Source organism: Trichosporon asahii, assembly GCF_000293215.1.
Source record: "Trichosporon asahii var. asahii CBS 2479 unplaced genomic scaffold scaffold00018, whole genome shotgun sequence".
Taxonomy (NCBI): Eukaryota; Fungi; Basidiomycota; class Tremellomycetes; order Trichosporonales; family Trichosporonaceae; genus Trichosporon; species Trichosporon asahii.
In genome coordinates this window covers 1,312,411-1,329,865 of record NW_014040906.1, presented here as the reverse complement: position 1 = coordinate 1,329,865, position 17,455 = coordinate 1,312,411, and the positions used below count along the sequence as shown (strand labels likewise).

The 17,455-nt window shown below is 58.3% G+C and overlaps 6 protein-coding genes across 6 annotated transcripts; 3 read left to right on the top strand and 3 right to left on the bottom strand.

Moving 5' to 3' along the window:
- Positions 1 to 141: 141 nt before the first annotated feature.
- On the bottom strand, positions 142 to 1,115 carry A1Q1_00205 (eukaryotic translation initiation factor 3, subunit 4 delta, 44kDa; the record flags this gene model as incomplete). Its single annotated transcript, XM_014326533.1, has 3 exons — positions 142 to 473; positions 1,020 to 1,051; positions 1,105 to 1,115. 3 exons carry the CDS (start codon positions 1,113 to 1,115, stop codon positions 142 to 144), a joined length of 375 nt encoding a protein of 124 aa, XP_014182008.1.
- Positions 1,116 to 1,476: 361 nt separating this feature from the next.
- Positions 1,477 to 5,522, bottom strand: A1Q1_00204 (uncharacterized protein; the record flags this gene model as incomplete). Its single annotated transcript, XM_014326532.1, has 4 exons — positions 1,477 to 1,800; positions 1,861 to 3,258; positions 3,319 to 4,082; positions 4,121 to 5,522. The coding sequence occupies 4 exons, from the start codon at positions 5,520 to 5,522 to the stop codon at positions 1,477 to 1,479; spliced, it is 3,888 nt and encodes a 1,295-aa protein (XP_014182007.1).
- A 743-nt stretch (positions 5,523 to 6,265) lies between these two features.
- On the top strand, positions 6,266 to 7,995 carry A1Q1_00203 (uncharacterized protein; the record flags this gene model as incomplete). Its single annotated transcript, XM_014326531.1, has 7 exons — positions 6,266 to 6,277; positions 6,334 to 6,638; positions 6,698 to 6,774; positions 6,817 to 6,871; positions 7,016 to 7,279; positions 7,517 to 7,900; positions 7,938 to 7,995. 7 exons carry the CDS (start codon positions 6,266 to 6,268, stop codon positions 7,993 to 7,995), a joined length of 1,155 nt encoding a protein of 384 aa, XP_014182006.1.
- A 133-nt stretch (positions 7,996 to 8,128) lies between these two features.
- Positions 8,129 to 8,428, bottom strand: A1Q1_00202 (uncharacterized protein; the record flags this gene model as incomplete). The annotated part of the gene is made up of 1 exon (XM_014326530.1): positions 8,129 to 8,428. The coding sequence occupies one exon, from the start codon at positions 8,426 to 8,428 to the stop codon at positions 8,129 to 8,131; it is 300 nt and encodes a 99-aa protein (XP_014182005.1).
- A 223-nt stretch (positions 8,429 to 8,651) lies between these two features.
- A1Q1_00201 (uncharacterized protein) lies at positions 8,652 to 8,882 on the top strand (the record flags this gene model as incomplete). Its single annotated transcript, XM_014326529.1, has 1 exon — positions 8,652 to 8,882. One exon carries the CDS (start codon positions 8,652 to 8,654, stop codon positions 8,880 to 8,882), a length of 231 nt encoding a protein of 76 aa, XP_014182004.1.
- Positions 8,883 to 9,256: 374 nt separating this feature from the next.
- Positions 9,257 to 10,160, top strand: A1Q1_00200 (uncharacterized protein; the record flags this gene model as incomplete). Its single annotated transcript, XM_014326528.1, has 4 exons — positions 9,257 to 9,368; positions 9,420 to 9,579; positions 9,800 to 9,926; positions 10,011 to 10,160. The coding sequence occupies 4 exons, from the start codon at positions 9,257 to 9,259 to the stop codon at positions 10,158 to 10,160; spliced, it is 549 nt and encodes a 182-aa protein (XP_014182003.1).
- Between the last annotated feature and the right edge of the window lie 7,295 nt (positions 10,161 to 17,455).

The window sequence follows — 17,455 nt, the reverse complement described above, 5'->3', positions numbered from 1 at the left end:
AGCGCGGCGCCGGCGCCACGGGGGGCAAGACCGGAGCCCATGGGCGCGCCAGCCTCTCCGTCCTCGTCGAGCGCGGCAGCCGCAGAGTCGAGCTCGGCAAGCTGGTCCTTGTACGGACACTTGGCAGTGAAGTGGCCTCCCTTACAGAGACGACAGACGACGGCCTTGCCCGCCGGCTGCTTGGCGGCCTCGGCTTCGGCGGGCAGCAGCCTTGTTCAGGGGCGCAATCTTGAAGTGCAGGTTCTCTCCGATGATCGTCGTCTGGCGGTCCGGTCCGGCGGGCTTGCCCTTGTCGTCACCAAACTTGGCCCAGTGCTTGCGCTCGGCGACCGTGTGCGACACAACCTGCGTCTGCAGCTTGCGGCGCACTCGCCGCGTCACCTTCACCTTCTTGCCAGCATCGTTCAGCTTCCAGCTGACAATCGTCGTGATTCCGTCCGCACCGAGCGTCTCAGTCGTAGGCGGGAGCTCAACTGCATGTTAGTGACTGCGTACAATACCGATCATGGGAGTGCCGGTGATGCAAAGTCATCGCGGCCATCTGGAACATCTGGGGACAGGTCGGAGGAAAGGGCTTCGATCGAAGAGCGAGGAAACAAGAAGTCGAGAAGGTGTCGTGTGTCTTCCATCGAGGTGCAAGTCCATGTTGCGTCATATCAAGATCCGAAGACGCTGTCACGTCGTCCGAGACAGCTTGTAGGGCTAGCCAAACCGCTATCGCTTACTGTCGAAAGCGGAGAAGACTCGCGGCCAGCTTTCCAGGCAGCACTCCATTGTGAAAGCGCTCGGTCCCTGCAGCCTCCTGCCAACGTCATTCCGCCCTACTGCACGTCGATTATCGCTCGCGATCGCACTTTCTCGATGCCCGTTGACCTCCCAGCCCCGACAAACCGAACCAGGCCGTTCTGCACGTGTCGTAAGGCGTCTTTGCTGCTGTTGCAGTATCCCAGAGTCCCGGATGACAAATATTCGCGAACACCACGACACATCCCCTCGATCGTCGTTATTTCGATACTCACACTCGTCCTCCTCGGCCCAGTCAGATTTTAACCTGCAAGTCAGCTCCTGTAGCCACGGGGACGTCTGCGACCTGGCTGTACTTACGGCTTGCTCATGTTGTGTATAGGTGGGTGTCAACGACTAATCTCGCGTCCTTAGTCGGCCAGGCCACCGCCAGGCCACAACTCTTTTGTGCCCTTGACCCTCAGTCAACGGTGGCAACGCTCCACGTGGCCGGCGTTTTTATGTGGCACCACTTGAGGCGTTTTGATCAATCAGTTCAACGTCAATGTTGCACCAAAGGCAAGACCATGCAGCGATATGGCGTAGATCCTCGCATACGAGAACAGTTACAATCTAATACACAATGCGTACAACAATAAGAATAATTATTTATGCCTAGAAAACCGTCTGTAAGCATGGTAAGATCATCATGCGCTTGGGTAGAGGTTGCTTTGTTAAGTCGAGCCGATGCTGTTAATGATTGGGGACTGGAGACAGTTCTGGTACACTCTCAAGCTCTGTTCGATCGAGGACACCACCGGCAGAATTGCGGGTGCACTCCAGCTCCTCGTCCAGGTCCTTGTCGATGATGACCAAGGAGTCTTCCTCCTCTTCTCCGCCCTCATCGGACAGGGAGGGCACTGTGGCGGAGAATGGAATTGCCCCAGACTGCGCCGTGACGTGGGGTTGAGCAGAAATGGATGCTTCCGACTCCTCGCCCTTCGGCTCCGGCGAGTCACCTCGGGCTGTGCTGGCGAGATCCCGGACAGTCTCATCCTTTGGGAAGTTGTAGCTGCTCTGCGAGCCCGTCTGTCGTCAGCCACGAACAGCAGTTGAGAGGTCTCCGCGCGAGCTCACTTTCTGATGAGTTTGTTTGGGCGTGGTGTCTGGATCCGCGTGCTGCATAATGACGGGCAGTGGTTTAGATGGCACCCCGGCAGGACCCTTGGAACTGAGAGCGGTTAAACTTCGTTTGCGCGGTGGCGGGATGATATGATGTTGCGGGCTGTCGCCATCGGCAGAAAGACGCGGGAATGCCCTCAACGTCTGAGATGAAGGGAGGCGGGGCGGCAGCTCATGTTGTTGCTGCTCAAACGATTCGTCATCGTCAAGCTGTATCGTAGCAATCGATGGCAGAGGTCGTGAGGCATGCTCCATCGGGGTCTCTACAGACCCGGAATCGAAGTCTTCGGAACTGTTGCACGACAAGGCTCCGATCGCATCGTGCGAAGCGCTGCCTCCGTGTGAGGAGGTAGTCGATGTTGAGAAAGTATGAGAGTGTTGCGAATGTCGGTTGCTGTACCGAGGTACGACCGTTGCGTTGGACACGTAGCGGTGGCCCATCCTCCCAAATTCCATGTCCCCATCATCCTCGAACTCATCGTCATTGAATTCTCCATCACTGTCAGGGTCGGGCTCAGACACGCTTTCTAAGCCGGACTCAGCGTCGCTCCACGTAGGAGGCTCGTCCTGAACGTTGAAGAACTTGTGAGGGAGGCGGGACACTCTCTCGCAGAAGTCCTCGAATTCCGCCTCGTTGGTGCACAGGAAACCCAGAAGCATTGATGGGTCAAGTCCAGAGAGGGGGAGCTTCTTCACCCTGTCGCAATGGAAGGTCTTCAGAGCTGTCTCCGAGTACGCTGATGCGTACCACGAAGTCTGAGGGTCGACTGGTAGGGCGCTGGCCGCGCGGGAAGGCGAGGACTGGATTGAGCTATCTGTCGATGAGTAGCGAGTATGGGTGGCGGGGGAGGCAAATGGCGATTGCTGAGGAGAACCATGGGGAGCACTCAGAGTCGGCGTGGTTGGCTCGTCGAGGTCGACGCTACCGCGAGGAGGTGGGGTGCTGGGCACCCTCAGAGGCTGAGAAGGATTGAAGCGTCTGTCACGGCGTAAGGGGTGGCGGGTTTCAAAGCGGGCTGCGTGGTCTACATCGACGACATCCACGCGAGGTCGCGGGATGGAGGGATCGTCACCGAGACCGTCATCCGAGATCGAATCAACATCATCCTCGTGCTCCTCCTCCTCACGCTCTTCAAGGATGTCCGCACTGACCTCACTATGGGGTGCCGATGTACACGGAGTGCGCTGGGCTGATCTCGGAACCTGCACCGGAGGGAGCCCAGCGGATGCGGGTGGCACCCGAAGAGGAACAGCGGGCCGAGTGAAATGAGGATCCAGGTAGAACAGTGAATTCGCTTGAGACGCGACGAAGTAATAAGAGGATGAGGGTCGGCCGCCTGCAATCCCTACGGACTGTGGCCAGGTGAATAATGCCTGTGGGTTAGATACCATGCAGCCACTCATTGAGCTCACCTTGATATCATCGTAGTACATGGGATTAACCCCATCCAGTCCCAGGCGCGTAGGGATAACGATAAGCACTGCTTTACCGCCCCAGCTCATACGGTGGTACGAGTTGGGTCGAGAGGGCTTAGCTCCAGTCGTCCAATCAGTCGGCAAATTGGAGGCTTGGTAGACCTCAGACCGGAAGACACTACCATCGGCGGCAGACACTACCGAAAGCCCACAGGGTGGGAACGAGTTGGCCAATGTTTTCAGAGCGCCGGCGGCAGTGCTAGGGCCAAACCATTCTCCCACCTCCTTACCCAGCTCTTTACCGATGAGAGCAAAGCGATGGACACTGAACGGGCAAAGCGGGGAGGGGTCGTCCATGAACCACGAGAGGACACGCACATAAGTGGAGTATGCCTCCAGCTCTGCAAGTTCAAGGGGAGTACGGGGATGCACGCTGGGTTTCTGGGTCGGGACGCGCCATCCCCTTCCCAGGTGAAGATGGATGAGGGCATTGGCGAGCATGCTCTGTCCAGTGCGCAACATACAGCCCCACCCGGCGTCGCTGGTCAGCCCGCGCTCACCTCCCTTGACCCAGCCCCAAGCACCACCCCCAGATTGACGAGACGGCATCATTGTCTGGGAGTGGCTGAGCCCTTCATTCTGAGCGAAGGCGCCAAAGTACGCATCCGCGTTTGGAATCAGCTGGTCGTGGGGCATCGTCAGGATGGGCGCATACTGCTCGCGGTATGTACACCAAACGCGGGACTTGAAATCATCGTAGACTAAGACTGTCAGCGGCCGAGGCGTTAGGTCCACTCACAATGGTCCGGCCACGTGAGAATCTCCTTCGGTCGGTCCTTCTTCAATCTCGTCACACCCGAGTCGGAAGGCGGTGTCGCCGGCGCATTCGCCTGAGCTCCGATGTTCATGCTCGAGCCAAATATGTTCCCAAGGCCCCTAGCCTGTGGTGGCGTAGACTGAACATTCTCCTTCCCCTTGATAGTCCGCTGATCGACGCGCGGTGGAGTGGCCAACACCTCACTCTCGGGTATCGGGGTGTCCTCGAGTCGTGGGGTCCAGCCAGGGTGCCCGACGCCCATCACCCACATAGTGTCTTGACAATGGTCTGGTTGAGCGTCCGAGTCGAGTAAATAGCGCATTCCACTAGCTGCCTTGTTACGGGCTGCGCTGAATATCGACGCAGCGATGGATTGAGGGCGTCGTAAGGGTGACGAGGTCGAGACCTGCTGCGGTTGAGATGGTGTTCCTTGCTCGACAGGGGGGACTGGGGCTGGAGCTGGAGACGCCGCAGCAGCCTCAGAACCGTTGCTCGTGGGCATAATGTTGGTGAGCCAAGAGGACATTCGGCTTGAGACGGTGTCGGCTCTTTGAAGAGTGGAGCCGTTAGATCCTCGAATGGTGCCCCCTCCTGTTGCTGAGTTGTGGAATTGGGCGCTATCGCGGTGGCGCAAGCCTTGCGGCGTTGTCTGTGGCGCGGTGGGCTCGGAGTGTTCTGAGGGAGGTTTAGAGTGCGAATGATACGACACCGAAGATGATCGTCGGAGAGTGAAAGTCGTGCTGGGATGCCAAGATGATGGCTGGTGCGTCTCAGGCGAGGCGCGAGGGGAACTGTTTGTGCTGGCGCGCGACAGGCTCCAGTGCTTATTCCGTGAGGAGCCCGTTTCAGACGCCGTCGAGGAGAAGGAGCTCTGTCGTCCAGACTGTTGGTGATGCCTGATCACCGCCGCGTCGTCCTCAGAATGGTGTTTGTGCGAACCATTGGAGGTACGTTGGAACAGCCTCGAGGTCTTCTTCGCTAACGTGCGGCTCTTCGACAGCCGCTTCTCGGGCCGCCTCTCAATGGCGGCCGCGGACGACAAATGAGTAGACGCCGATGATTGTGTGGATGCCGACGTTTGTGCGTCATCGGCTGGGAGAAGTTCGGCCGAGCGAGATAGCGTGCTGGCTTCTCGACCAACTGACACAGTGGCGTTCACATGGCCGTTTCGTGACTCGCCCTCCACGAGCCACTCATCGTTGTCATCCACAGACGGCGTGGGAGGGATGGGATCTGGGGTGGGTGTTGACCTCTTGCGAAACAAGCCGAGCTTCTCCTTCTTCCTGCTTCGCGTACCGGCCTCTTGATACGATGAAGGAGGCATGGAGGTTGGATGAGAGGGAGGGGCGAGCTGCGCCGGCCCGTCGTGTGGCGAGTCGGGCATGCTGACCAAGTTAGCGAACGAGACGTTCAGGATCAAGGGAAGAAGGGTGGCAAACAAGTCATGTTCCGCACATGAGCGTGACGCGACCGACTACGCACCTTCGCTTGTCGCAACCACGGCCTACTGGCTGATTAAAAAGGAGTGTGGATTGAGTCTAGACAGATGGGAGGCGATGGATGCGATGCTGGCAGACGCGTGAGCAACGACGTAACGTTTGGCGTTTGCTGTGGGCGTAATTGGGCCCGCTGGGTGGGAATGAGAACGAAAGAGCGGGACCGAATTGAGAGTCGAGATGTGGATGTCGAGGGGGGCAGCAGACTACGCTGCCGGTCGCCTCTCCGTCGGGGGAAAGTGGATGATAGAGTGGGATGTCGGGAGAGATGAGTAGTGGTGAGGTGTGAGTGAGTGACAGAGGCAAGAGCGTGTGTCCGAGCGACAGCGGCGGCGTGAGGTCTCCCAGGGTGCGTCAGGTCACCAGTCGTCACTGCCCTTAGGCACCTTGGGGAACCCTGAGCCACGTTCGATTCTCCCCGGGGCCACGAGTCCACCAGCAGGCGTCCACAGCACTTTTGCTTACTGGACCACTCGCTGCGACCGGGCTTGTGCGGTGTCCGCCAGGGGTTCACAACGAAACGCGCAAGAGGGGGTCGCGCGGTCCGTCAGGAATGACGTCGCATCCGCGACTCTGCAACTCGACATCCGTTCGTCAACACTGCAACTTGCCAGTCACTTCAACCTTAACCATGCCGCATAAAGTGAGCCGAGCCCTTCCGGTGCAACTACTCGCTCCTGACCAGGTCTCGGGCCCAAGTATCCCGGCGCTGACGCTGCTTGTCCCATCCTGGACAGTTCCATTGCACTTCATGAACCACGCTGCCATTCGGAGTCAACCGCTAACCCGCAGGGTGGCATCAGTTGGCCCATTCAGGAGGGAACCTCAGACCCAGTCGCACAGTTCATCCAACCCGGATCGGTAAAGCTCGAGTCGCCTGCGCATGGCATTGCTAACACTTCCCAGAAATTGTCATGGCACTACAACTGGAACAAGAACTGGGATGAACTTCTACCTGGCACAACGCCTGGGCTAACCATCAACGCGGAGTTCGTGCCCATGATGTACGTCGTGCCCGCCACCGATGTTCCAGCTTCTAACAGTGCTCCTGAACTGACTCTAGCTTTGCGCCTGGGTACCTAGACAACGAGTTCCGCCTGCAGGATGGTTGGAAGTTGCTGTTGGGGTACAACGAGCCTGGTGAGTGTCGATCAACCCATTGTTGGTGTCTGACAGCAACAGACCATGAGGACCCCAACGTCGCCGTCCGAACGACACCAGAGGAGGCAGCAAGAGCGTACGTAGTGAGGAGCGCGCTGCCCACAACTGATAACGAAGCTGGGTGCATCTCGCCAACTTGCGTACACCGGGAAAGAGATTGGCATCACCTGCTATCTCACACGACATCGACTGGCTGCAGGTAGGCGCTCATCGGCCAAAGCTCAGCTGACATTCAGAAATGGTTCTCCCTCATCCCTCCTGAGACCAAACCGGACGTGTTGGCTATTCACGTCTATACCACAACGTTTGATTCTTTCCGTCAAAAAGTTGAAGAGTACTACAGGCTATTTGGTCTCCCGATCATTGTCACAGAGTTTGCGATGACAAGTTTTGATCCAAATGTCCCTCCTCCGGCGAGCCAGCAGCAGGTTCATGACTTTATGGGGCAGACGACAGCCTGGCTAGACGCGACGCCTTGGGTCGAGTGAGTTGAGCGAGATCTGGTGCAGCTGACCGTAGACGATTCGCTTGGTTTGGGGCAGCTCGTAACCCGTGGAATCTCCACGGCGTTCACCCCTTCAATCGACTGATGGATGAAGCCGGCAACCTCACGCCTTTGTAGGTAGTCCGAACTCAAACACACCGCTGACAGAGAGGGGCCAGCAGTATGTTGCGGGCGGCCATGCTTGAGGCGTTTTGAACGGGATGAGTGGGCACACAGTCCAGCTCGCGCCCTCGAAGATCCTTGTCCCATGCCTCTTCAGCCCCTTACACCTCAGCATCTATCGTCTAGCCTTTCTTATCCTTCACACCGACACTCATCCCCGATGCCGCGCGCAATCAAACAATCGCCTCTCCTTGAGCAGAAGCCCTACTCTCGCATGACTTCGACTGCTGTCAAGTCCGAGGAGGGCGAGCTCCTCCCCGACGTCAAGCTTGAAAACAAGAACAAGCAGCCTGCAAGTGGCAAGTCCAAAGGACGTCCTTGGACAGCTGCCGAGCTCCTCGCCCTCTTCGACATTGTCGGCATCCCCTCCCCGAACGCCAAAGCCTTTGAGGGCCGCATCGAGGGTCGCTCCGGCTATCAGTGCCAGCAGACTTGGCGGTGAGCATTTGGGGTTCCCCGTGCAGCTGACAAGCAGCAACACCGTTCTCCCCTATCTCCGCAAGGCTCTGCAGGAGAAGCCTGGTCTTAAGTGACTTGCCTCGTGCATTCGACGGGCTCCAACACCATGCATGTACAACTACGACCTCTTCTCTTTCTCCGCGACACACTTGCGAAGATACGGCTCGAGCGTTGCTCTGCAGTCAGGCCCCATCAACCTGCAGCCACTCACTTCCATGTACTCAGGCACTGATGACCGGTGCGGCCATTGACTTGACCCTCGAGAGCCTTCGCTGTCTTACCGCTAATCATCGCTGTGAACAACTGGTCGAGGTCTTCGGTCGTCCAAGCCTTGGACCCCGGTCTACCACGAGAGCGTTTGGCGGGACCATGATCCGCATTCCCGGGAGCAAGCTTCTTCTCCTCGACATCGTCTTCAGACTTCACGGATACGGATGATGTGTCATCCTCGATCTTGAAAGGCGTGGGGTCCAGCTCATCGCGCTCTTCGGTGGTGCGCTTGGGCATGGTGGCGTGTTGCATGGGAGCGGCGACGAGTGCGAGCTCTTATGGAGTGAGCATCAGTCGACCGCGCGTGTCTGCTGAGCACACGGGGGCGCAACGCGCAACGGGCGCGCAGCCGTGGTCCTGGCCCAGCCGCCCTAGACGATCCACACGATTGCGCGACCAGGTCCTTTCCTTCATCCCGTTCTTGTCTCTAGGCAATATCTTAACACCAGAGCACAACACCATGTTGACCCGCCGCAAGAGCCAGCCCAGCCCTCCGCCTCCGCCTGAGCATGACGAGCTCGACGATACCAAGTCTGACCTGACCGAACTCGACATCAAGTCAGAATCGGACCAGACTCCTGAGCCCGCTCCCAAGCCAGCGAAGGGCAAGCGCAAGGCGACCAACCCATCAAAGCCCGCTTCCTCTGGTACTGTCCAGCATCGAGGTTCGACACGCACTGACACCAGCTAAGCGCGGGCGTGGGAACCCGTGGACGCCGACCGAACGTGTGCTGCTGCTGAACGCAATGCTTGCGCAGAAGAAGGGCGCCGAGCTTGAGGCCGCCGTCCCGGGCCGCACGGCGAATCAATGCACTACGACGTGGGCGTGAGCTACCTGACGAGGCTACCCAGCTCACGCCAGAAACACTCTCAAGCCCTTCCTCGTCCGCTGCATCGAGAACGGAGGGAATGCCGGGAAGTAGTGTATGCACACACTTGATGAGGGCGCGCGAGGTCCTTTCGGTCCAGTCAACCGCACAAGGAGCTTTGACACACACACACGTCCAGCGCTGCACTCACGATTACTCTCATCCTCATTCCCTCCATTCACCGACGACAGTTGTCATGTCTAGCCAGACCATCACCCCAGAGACCCTTCACACCGTCGACACCCTGTTCAAGGAGGAGTTCGAGTCGGAGCAGGACGAATACAAGCCCGACACGAAGAGGGCTAAGCGTAGCCAGTCTCGTGAGCAACGTTCCGAGTGTGTTCAAACCTGACAGGCAGAGACCGGCGACAAGCGTAAGCGCGGCGGGGCCAAGGGCGTTCCTTGGACCCCTGAGGAACGCGTCAAGCTCTTCGAAGCTATGCTCGCTGGCAAGAAAGGTGCAGACCTCGAAGCTGCGCTTCCCGGTCGCTCGGCACATCAGTGTCAGACTACCTGGAGGTGAGTTGTCGTGATCCCTGCAACAACTAACGGCAGCAACACGGTCAAGCCGTTGATCATCCGCGGTCTTCGCGAGGGCAAGAACGGGGGCGGAAAGTAACGAGAGTCCTGACTAAGTCTGTAGTTAGAGATGTGGGTTAGCCATGCTCATGCATCCTACTCTGGGATGCGGCGGAATGCATACACCTGTGAGGGGCGCTCCTTCACTGACGACTGTCAGGCTGCAGAAGACATCTTCACTCTCCTCTCCACTCATCATGTCCAACTCATCGACGAAGGCGGGGGCCGTCAGTGCCAGCTCCGACATTTCGGTCAAGGAGGAGTCCGCATCAGGATACGAGTCGGACGTGAGACCGAATCGCAAGCGCTCCAGAGGCAAGGGTCACAAGCAGCGCCAGCGTTAGTGCGGGGCTTCAATGATGTGCTGACAGCCAGCCCGTGTCGCCGGTAAGGGCGGGGCTTGGAGTGGCGACGAGCTGAAGGCGCTGTTCAACGGCGTGCTTGCAGGGAAGAAAGGTGACGAGCTCGCCTCTTGTGTCCCCGGCCGCACTGCAAACCAGTGCCGTACCACCTGGCAGTGAGAACTCCAGTGAAACATGAACTGACTCCAGCAACACAGTCAAGCCTTACATTATCGAATGCCTCGATGCGAAAGGAAAGCAGTCCAAGTAGCGTGTCTAAGAGGTGCATGCTCATCGCTGTTATAGCTACTGCAGTCTGTCGGTCAGCGATTGTGAGCTCAGAAGGGCTCACTGACTTCTTCGCGCCCTTCCCGCGCTCATGGAGACACTTGATGAGATATGGACGAACGCTCTTCCTGCTGGTCAGTGAAGCCCATCAAGAAACTTACACCCATAGATCATGCGCCTGCTTCGCAGTGCGGCCGGGTACATTAAGGTCCTTGCCGCGCCTGCCCTCTGTGACCTGGTTGAAGAGAAGTTCGAGCTCATCGCCTGTCCAGGCCGTCATGACACGCTTCCGCGGCGAGTCAGGGCCGGACTGACGCTTACGCTTGTTCACATCGGGTGTCTTGTCGTCAACCGGAGGCGTCCCCTTCGAAATCTGACTTGTGCTGGCTGAGGTCCGTTGAGGGCGCTGGCATCCACACACTTGCCCGCGAACGGACACTCGCCCCCTTTCGTACCGTCCGCATCATCGACGACCAGCACCGCCACGGAAACGGAGGTTTGCACAACCACCTGCCAGTCAGCAGAGGTGACAGCCATGCCAGTCGTCAGCGCTAACAGCCTCGTTGGGGTGAAGTGCCACCCGCAAGGTGCCACAGACCTACCGGATTGGAGGTTCGCATGCACGGGACTAACGAGAGCTTACTGGCATCCTGGCCCTCTGACCATTTGAGCAAGCTGCAGAATAAGGCAGTGCGTCTGTCTAGCTTGGCGTGTGACAGGATGCAAGAGGCGCTGACGCCGGATCCGACCCTTACCATGCTCGTCTCCGATCCGACGCACAGGTCAGGCGTCACATCTCGTCTTCAGACAGTTCTCACAGTGCAGCAGAGCGGCGCAGCCCGCCGCCAGCCCGCCTGACACTGGCTGACCACGTCTGCAGCTCCACCGGCCTGCCACATCCTGTGGGGCTGTGGTCGCGCATGACTACCTGAGCTGAGACCGAGCTCGATCACAGCTTCTATCTCCAGCCCACCCCCAGCGTAGCGGCGCAGCAGCATGGACAACGCGACAGCAAGACATACAAACATTCATGTCCACGCCAGCTCCCACTCCGACTCGCAGCTCCCAGGATCCCAGAGCGTCGCCTTAGGTCGACACCACTGACTGACTTATCCATCGCAGAGCGACTGCGGAGCCAAACAATCAATTCAGGGGGGTATCCCCAGTGCGGTGCAAAGCGCAGATCCGCAGAGAGCGCAGGCTAAGCACAGCATACAGCTTCCCTATCTGGCCTTACCCGCTCCACGACCATCTGCATCGACTCGATCTGGTATCTGGCAGCATCAAGTTCCTCAGGTCCTCAGTACCTGTCTTACGCACTTTACGGACATCTCGTTTCGCGAGGTATGCGCTGTACCTAATCTAGGATCGCTGCGCGCCAACCTCGGCTTGCAGTTCAGCAGCCGCTGCCTGAAGCCATTGCTGCATCTGCATGTCCCACGGGGCGAGGAGGGGGTAGTTATGCCCGATCAACACGGGACGGTCCGCCGCGCTGTTGCACGGACCGCACGCACCGGAGAGGGCGGCGGGAGCGGCGAGGCATAGGAGAGCCGACGCTCCCGAAGACGTTTGAACCGCAGCGATGCTCAGTCGCCAACGAGCTATCTAATTGTAGATCTCGTGTTCCAACATCTCCTGACTCATCGCATCTTCCCTGGGCATGGCGTGCTTCTCCTATGCTGAGCTGAAGCATCTCATCGGAACTCCCTACGGTGCGAGAGTTTACACTTCTGAAGAGTGAAACGAGACGAGACATCACGGCATTGTTGCGATGCCGGGCCGTTCGGACCACGGTCTGCGTGGATCTGGGCTCAGCGCTCAACCTTCATACTTGTCTGATACCCCAGGTACGCCGGAGATGCGCTCTGCGGCGTTTGGGTAATAACGGTACAACGCATGATGCATGACGAGAAGGTGAAAAGCTAACTCTCCGTCTCACGCTCGTTGAGATCGGAATACAGCGCTCCACATCTCTTACGGAAGGGGTAGCTATCTAGGGGCAGCAAGGGGTTGCCGGTCGCCGAAGCACTGGAGCACTGGCAGCGAAGGTTGGAAGATTCAGGCCACCGGTCCCAGAATGTCGGGAATGCTGCAAGCCACTGGAAAACGAATGGAGATAGACTCGCGCGCCCAATGACTTAATGGCATCCCCAAGCCCTAATGGAGGGATCGGCTACTACTTCCGCGACGACGGGAAGGCGAGCGATGCATCAACCCAGCAGAGTCTGGTGATTCCGCCCCCACAGATGGTGATTGAGATAGCAACCTGAGGCGGACACACGGGAGTCGACTTGACGTCCAGATAACGTACAACTGAATGCTGGTTTTGTTTCGAACATGCTCCACCCCTGCCCAGTGCAAGTACAGATCGGTTTCGTCCTGCGGTTGCGGGTCATGTCATGTCATTTTTCCAGGAAATGTGTACTCATGAATGTAATCAAAAGTGCGGAGGCCGGTGCTACCGTCGTTCCGACCACATCTTGGCCGGGCTAGCGCAGTACCGACACTCTCGTTGTCATGATCTTAGTAAAGGTACCGGGGACCGGGGACCGGGAGCGTGCCAGGCGTTGGCTAAGTATCCCCTTGGAGACGGATATGGGTGGACAGCCGATGGCCACGACATCACCCGATGAAGAATTGGCCGGGTGGTCGTTCAAGGTCGCACCGATGGGCTGGACAGGCGGAGCGGAGGCGACAGTAGACGCAATACGGCACTGGTCGATGGCCATGCTGTAAGGCTCTTGTGGCGTAGCCTCGGAATCAGTATAGCTCGCCATAGCGCCAAGTTGAGAGCGCTTTCACCTATTGCAGGAAGGGGCGAAACTCTCACTGACCGCAGCGCCGCATCATACTCGTCTCTCACGTCTCTCAGATCCCAGACCGGCTCCTTGCAAGCAAGAGTCACGACTCACCTCATAGCCAAGCAAGGTTATGACCGCCGGATGTCCAGAATCACGGCAGATACCAGGCCTTGACTTCTCATACGGGAGACGTTACCCGTAATAGTTTATGCACCGGATCGCGAGAACGGGCCACGGATCGGTTGCAATAAAGCGCGCGCAGACCGTTGGCTGCGGCCGTTGCGTGTACGTTGCCTAGCCCGCACTCCGAACTGAGGTTGGAGTGCGCTAGGACGCAACAATCGAAAGGGCTGGGAAAGCGCATCCCGGCGAACAGCAGTCCAGCTTGTGGATGTCTTGAAACGCTTCCCTGCCAGGTCCGCGGCTTACATGTGTTTAACCGCTGCAACGTTTTTGCCTCACTTCCGATCTCGTAGTTGCTATTGTTGTCATTCTTGCCGCTCTTCCCGTCTATGTCCACGATGCCGGCGGCTTCATCAACACCAGCCCAGTGGACAACCTACTGCGGACCGCCACTTACAAACAGCCCAGAGAGTTTTGCATCAAAAGCCGAGGAGCCCAATCGCAGCGGCTGCGGCATGAGCTGCTGAGGGGTTGCTAGCTCACTTCGGGCCCATCCCCGGAACCCACTCTCTCGAAAGACCTTGACGGGGCGATTCGCTTTAACTTCAAACCGTCATCGGTCACAGACCATCGGATCCACTTGGCGGGAGACGTTAGCCTGGCCGGAACTGAGATGAAGGAGATGCGGCCCACGTCTGCGATCTTATTAGCGCTGCGCTCGTCGCCACCTCGACAAGACCGAGTCACTGCCCGGCCGCGTTCACGCGATCCGTGCATGCCAGTGCCACATGTCACCATCAGCACTACAATCGCTGTACGGAATCCGTCTCGCTCCTAGTCCCCAGCGTGGCCGCTGGGGTGAGACCTGCTCCCCATAGACTAGTCCAAGCGAGGAGCCGAGCGACTGCCTAAAACTATGCCTGTGTCTCTACCCAAGGAGTAGCCGATTGCCATTGACTCCATTGTACGCCGCTGAGGAAACAGATCTGTGACAGGAACACCTCTGTGGTATCTTACAGTATGGCTATCTAGGCGAAGGGCCGACGATCTGTTCAGCCAAGCTGCGCGCACGGGGTACAGGGCATTCATTCACGCGCAGAGAGCGTCGCACTCCCCTTGCAGATTTGTTCCTGTGCTGACGATAATACAAAGCCATGCTCAAGACAAGGTTCCACCCACTGCAGGTACACCCAAAAGTGCAGAAAGTTAGCGGAAGCTGTAGCCACTCGATGCGAAACCCTGGCGTCATGTGCGATGAGGAGGAGCGGTTGTCGCAAGTTTGTGCTTCCTCGTGCCAATCGTCGAGGACGTCGTGGACCATCATCGGTGACAAAACGCCACGACCGGGAACCAGCGTACGCGCTCCAAGAGTTCATGACATGGGTCGCCGGTGTCTTACGCGGCACTACGGTGGCCGAGCTTGCCGACCCGTGACTGAAGTTGAGGAACGTACGACACCTCGCACGCAACGCACGCCAGGACTTTGAGACCCGGGTACACCTGTGGGGGGACCTGCCGAGTTTACGAGCTTGCGGACTCAGGTACATTGCATCTTATCTGAGTTCGGGCGCGGGGGTCGGAGCGTCGGATTCGTGCGCGGGATGGTGCCACGGCGAGGGATGGCCGTCGAGGGACGATGTTCCTTGAGGAGGGACTTACATACGTGACCCGCCGTGGGACGACATGCCAAGGGCACAAATTGGAGCTGTGCACCGCGGAAGTGACCCGACGAGGAGGTGGGAATCAGTGCACTCCGTCGATATGGGCTAGATGATGGCGTCAATGTCAGTGAATTGCTATGCATCTAGATCCTGCCTTTCCTGCAATGCTGCGACTATCCGATGCTATGCTCTTCATGCCCGCCCCCATCGTCTCATCGTGCCCGACGGCCCGCTGCTCGGTGCCTGTTGCACCCGCGGTCGAGGCTTGGCCCGGTGGCATAGCTGTGCATGTAACCTCCGCCATCATGCAGTTCAGTTGCGAGGTTGCGCTCTTTGCAGGGGTCATCGCCCGACGCATATGCATGAACGGGAACGATACAGTGGAGACTGCGCCAGGAACAATACCGTCGTTCTGTGTCGTGAAGCTGATGTTAGACTCAGGTACGCCACGTGCAGGAAGGTCGTGGTACGCATTCCACGGGCTCAAACAACCAGCCCCGCCAGGTATTGCGCAATCCTCAGTCCTCCGTCCTTTGCCGCCCTTAGCGCCTGTCGTCGTTGACCGCTCGCCGCTCGTCTCGTCGCAACCAGGCATGCCAATCCTCGGCGTCTGCGAGATGGCTTAGATCTCACTTCTCGCAGTGCAGATACAGCGGGCTGAACAGTGGCTTGGGCTAACAGTGCGACATGCAGGGGCGAGTGGTGGGCAAGCGAGGGAAATGCGCATTTCTGGGGGTCCGTGGACCATGATTCGAAGTCGCGAGACTCGGGAATGAGCCCAGGCGGGATGGGCGCCGACGTAACGTCAAGATCAAGGTCGAGCGTCCCCGGCGCGGGCGCGGTAAGCAAGCGGCAACTTTGGAATCAGGTCGGATCAGGAAGATTCCCGAGCACCCCAGACGCCAGATGGTGTCTCGCCGTTCCGTGCCACCGACGCTATCTAAGCTCAGCCTCACACCCCGACCGCCAGCGTGACCCTGCGGCGGCGTGGCGGCGGCGCGCACGTACTGCACCTCCACACTTAGCGTTGCTGACAAAACGTGAAGGACGAAGCGCAACTGAAAGCAAACGGCAAGGAAGCCGCTGGACCGGGCTGAGCCTGAGTCTGATTTACAGCTGGTTTCACGCGCAAACGGCCAGGAGAAAGAGAGAGAGAGAGAGAGAGAGAGAGCAAGGTGCTCGTATGGGCCGCGAACGCCGGCGTAACGGTGCGACAAGACCCCATGCATCTTTGCGTCAACGTAGCCGTCAGCGAGTGGGTGTGTTCCCTAGGCCAACCTGGCGTAGACTTCGTAGCCAACCCTCACAACTACGCTAGGCAAAAGGAACGGCAGCAATGTCGACAAGCACGACACACCTGCAGGGCTCGTTGCCACATTCTTGGTCTACGCCGCGAAACCGCTGTGCACGACGACGCAGACTTGACCTGACCGAGCTCTACGGACCACCCCTGTGGCCGTGCAACAGCTGCCTGGTCAAGATCTATGTCCGAGCGTCCCCTCTCTGTCTCGACTGCGTGTGTGGATTGTGTACTGTATTGCAACAGATGCGATCTCAGCCACTGAATGCATTGTTACGCCGCAGCACCAAAGGATCAGACATAGATCTCTTTGTTGCGCGAGGGTCGTGTGAGGCCCCATTGCTCCTGCGGCCCCTTCAGTAGAGAACAGGGAGGATAGGGTTCAGTGCGACTGACGGCTCAGCGTCTGCTCGCTTCTGAAGCAGTTTCTGAAGCCTCCGACACCAATAAGGGGGCGTCTTGCGAAGAGGCTTTGGCATGGGGCAGCAGGGTGAGCAGGGCGGGGGTGCTTAGGCTCGGGTTTCCGTGGCGAAAGGGTTAATTTGTGGAACGCTGCTTCTATCTTAACGCCATTCCGAGACATGGAAGGGTTCAGGATGAGGGGTGCGAGAAACGTGACTGCGCCCGTGCTCCACCGGTGAAGGGGCTTGCGCATACGCCCAGTGCACGCCGAGAACAGCCCAAGCCCAAAGCCATGAATCCAGTGATGAATGGGCCCACGACACATCCTTGGGCGACTGCGAGGCGCGAGGCGTCGGCGCCGAGTGGCACCGAGGGCAGTAACAGCAACGCCGCCGTCACCCTGTAGGAGGGCCGCCCTCCGCCTCCCTTACGCCCGGTGCCAGAGATCTGTGCAGTGTCCGGCGGCATGGAATCATTTCATACTCCTGAGTGTCCTCAGTGGCTCTGTGGCTTACGGCTCAAAAAGGTTAGGCATAGGTGAGGAGGACGAGAGCTGGACAGGCCAACTAGTGACCAGGGAAGAACCCGTCAATCTGTGTCACAGTTAGGAGTTTCGTTTAGAACCTTTGGGAAGCAAGCCCGCTGGCCTTGACACACCACTGGGATACAGCTCCTCTGACAAACGTGGAAGTTGTAGGCCCATATTGGCGTGCTGAATTCCATTGTTGCGGAGTTCTAACACCTCGGCGCACGGGCCTGTCGCCGCAGCCCGCTCCCATTTCGTCCCAGTTGCCTCCAGGCACTACTGCGATACTCTCAGAACCATACTTGGAAGGACGCACGACAGAACCTCGGTAATATTGGGGTCCCAAGGCCGTGATTAGATCAGTTTGTTCGCTT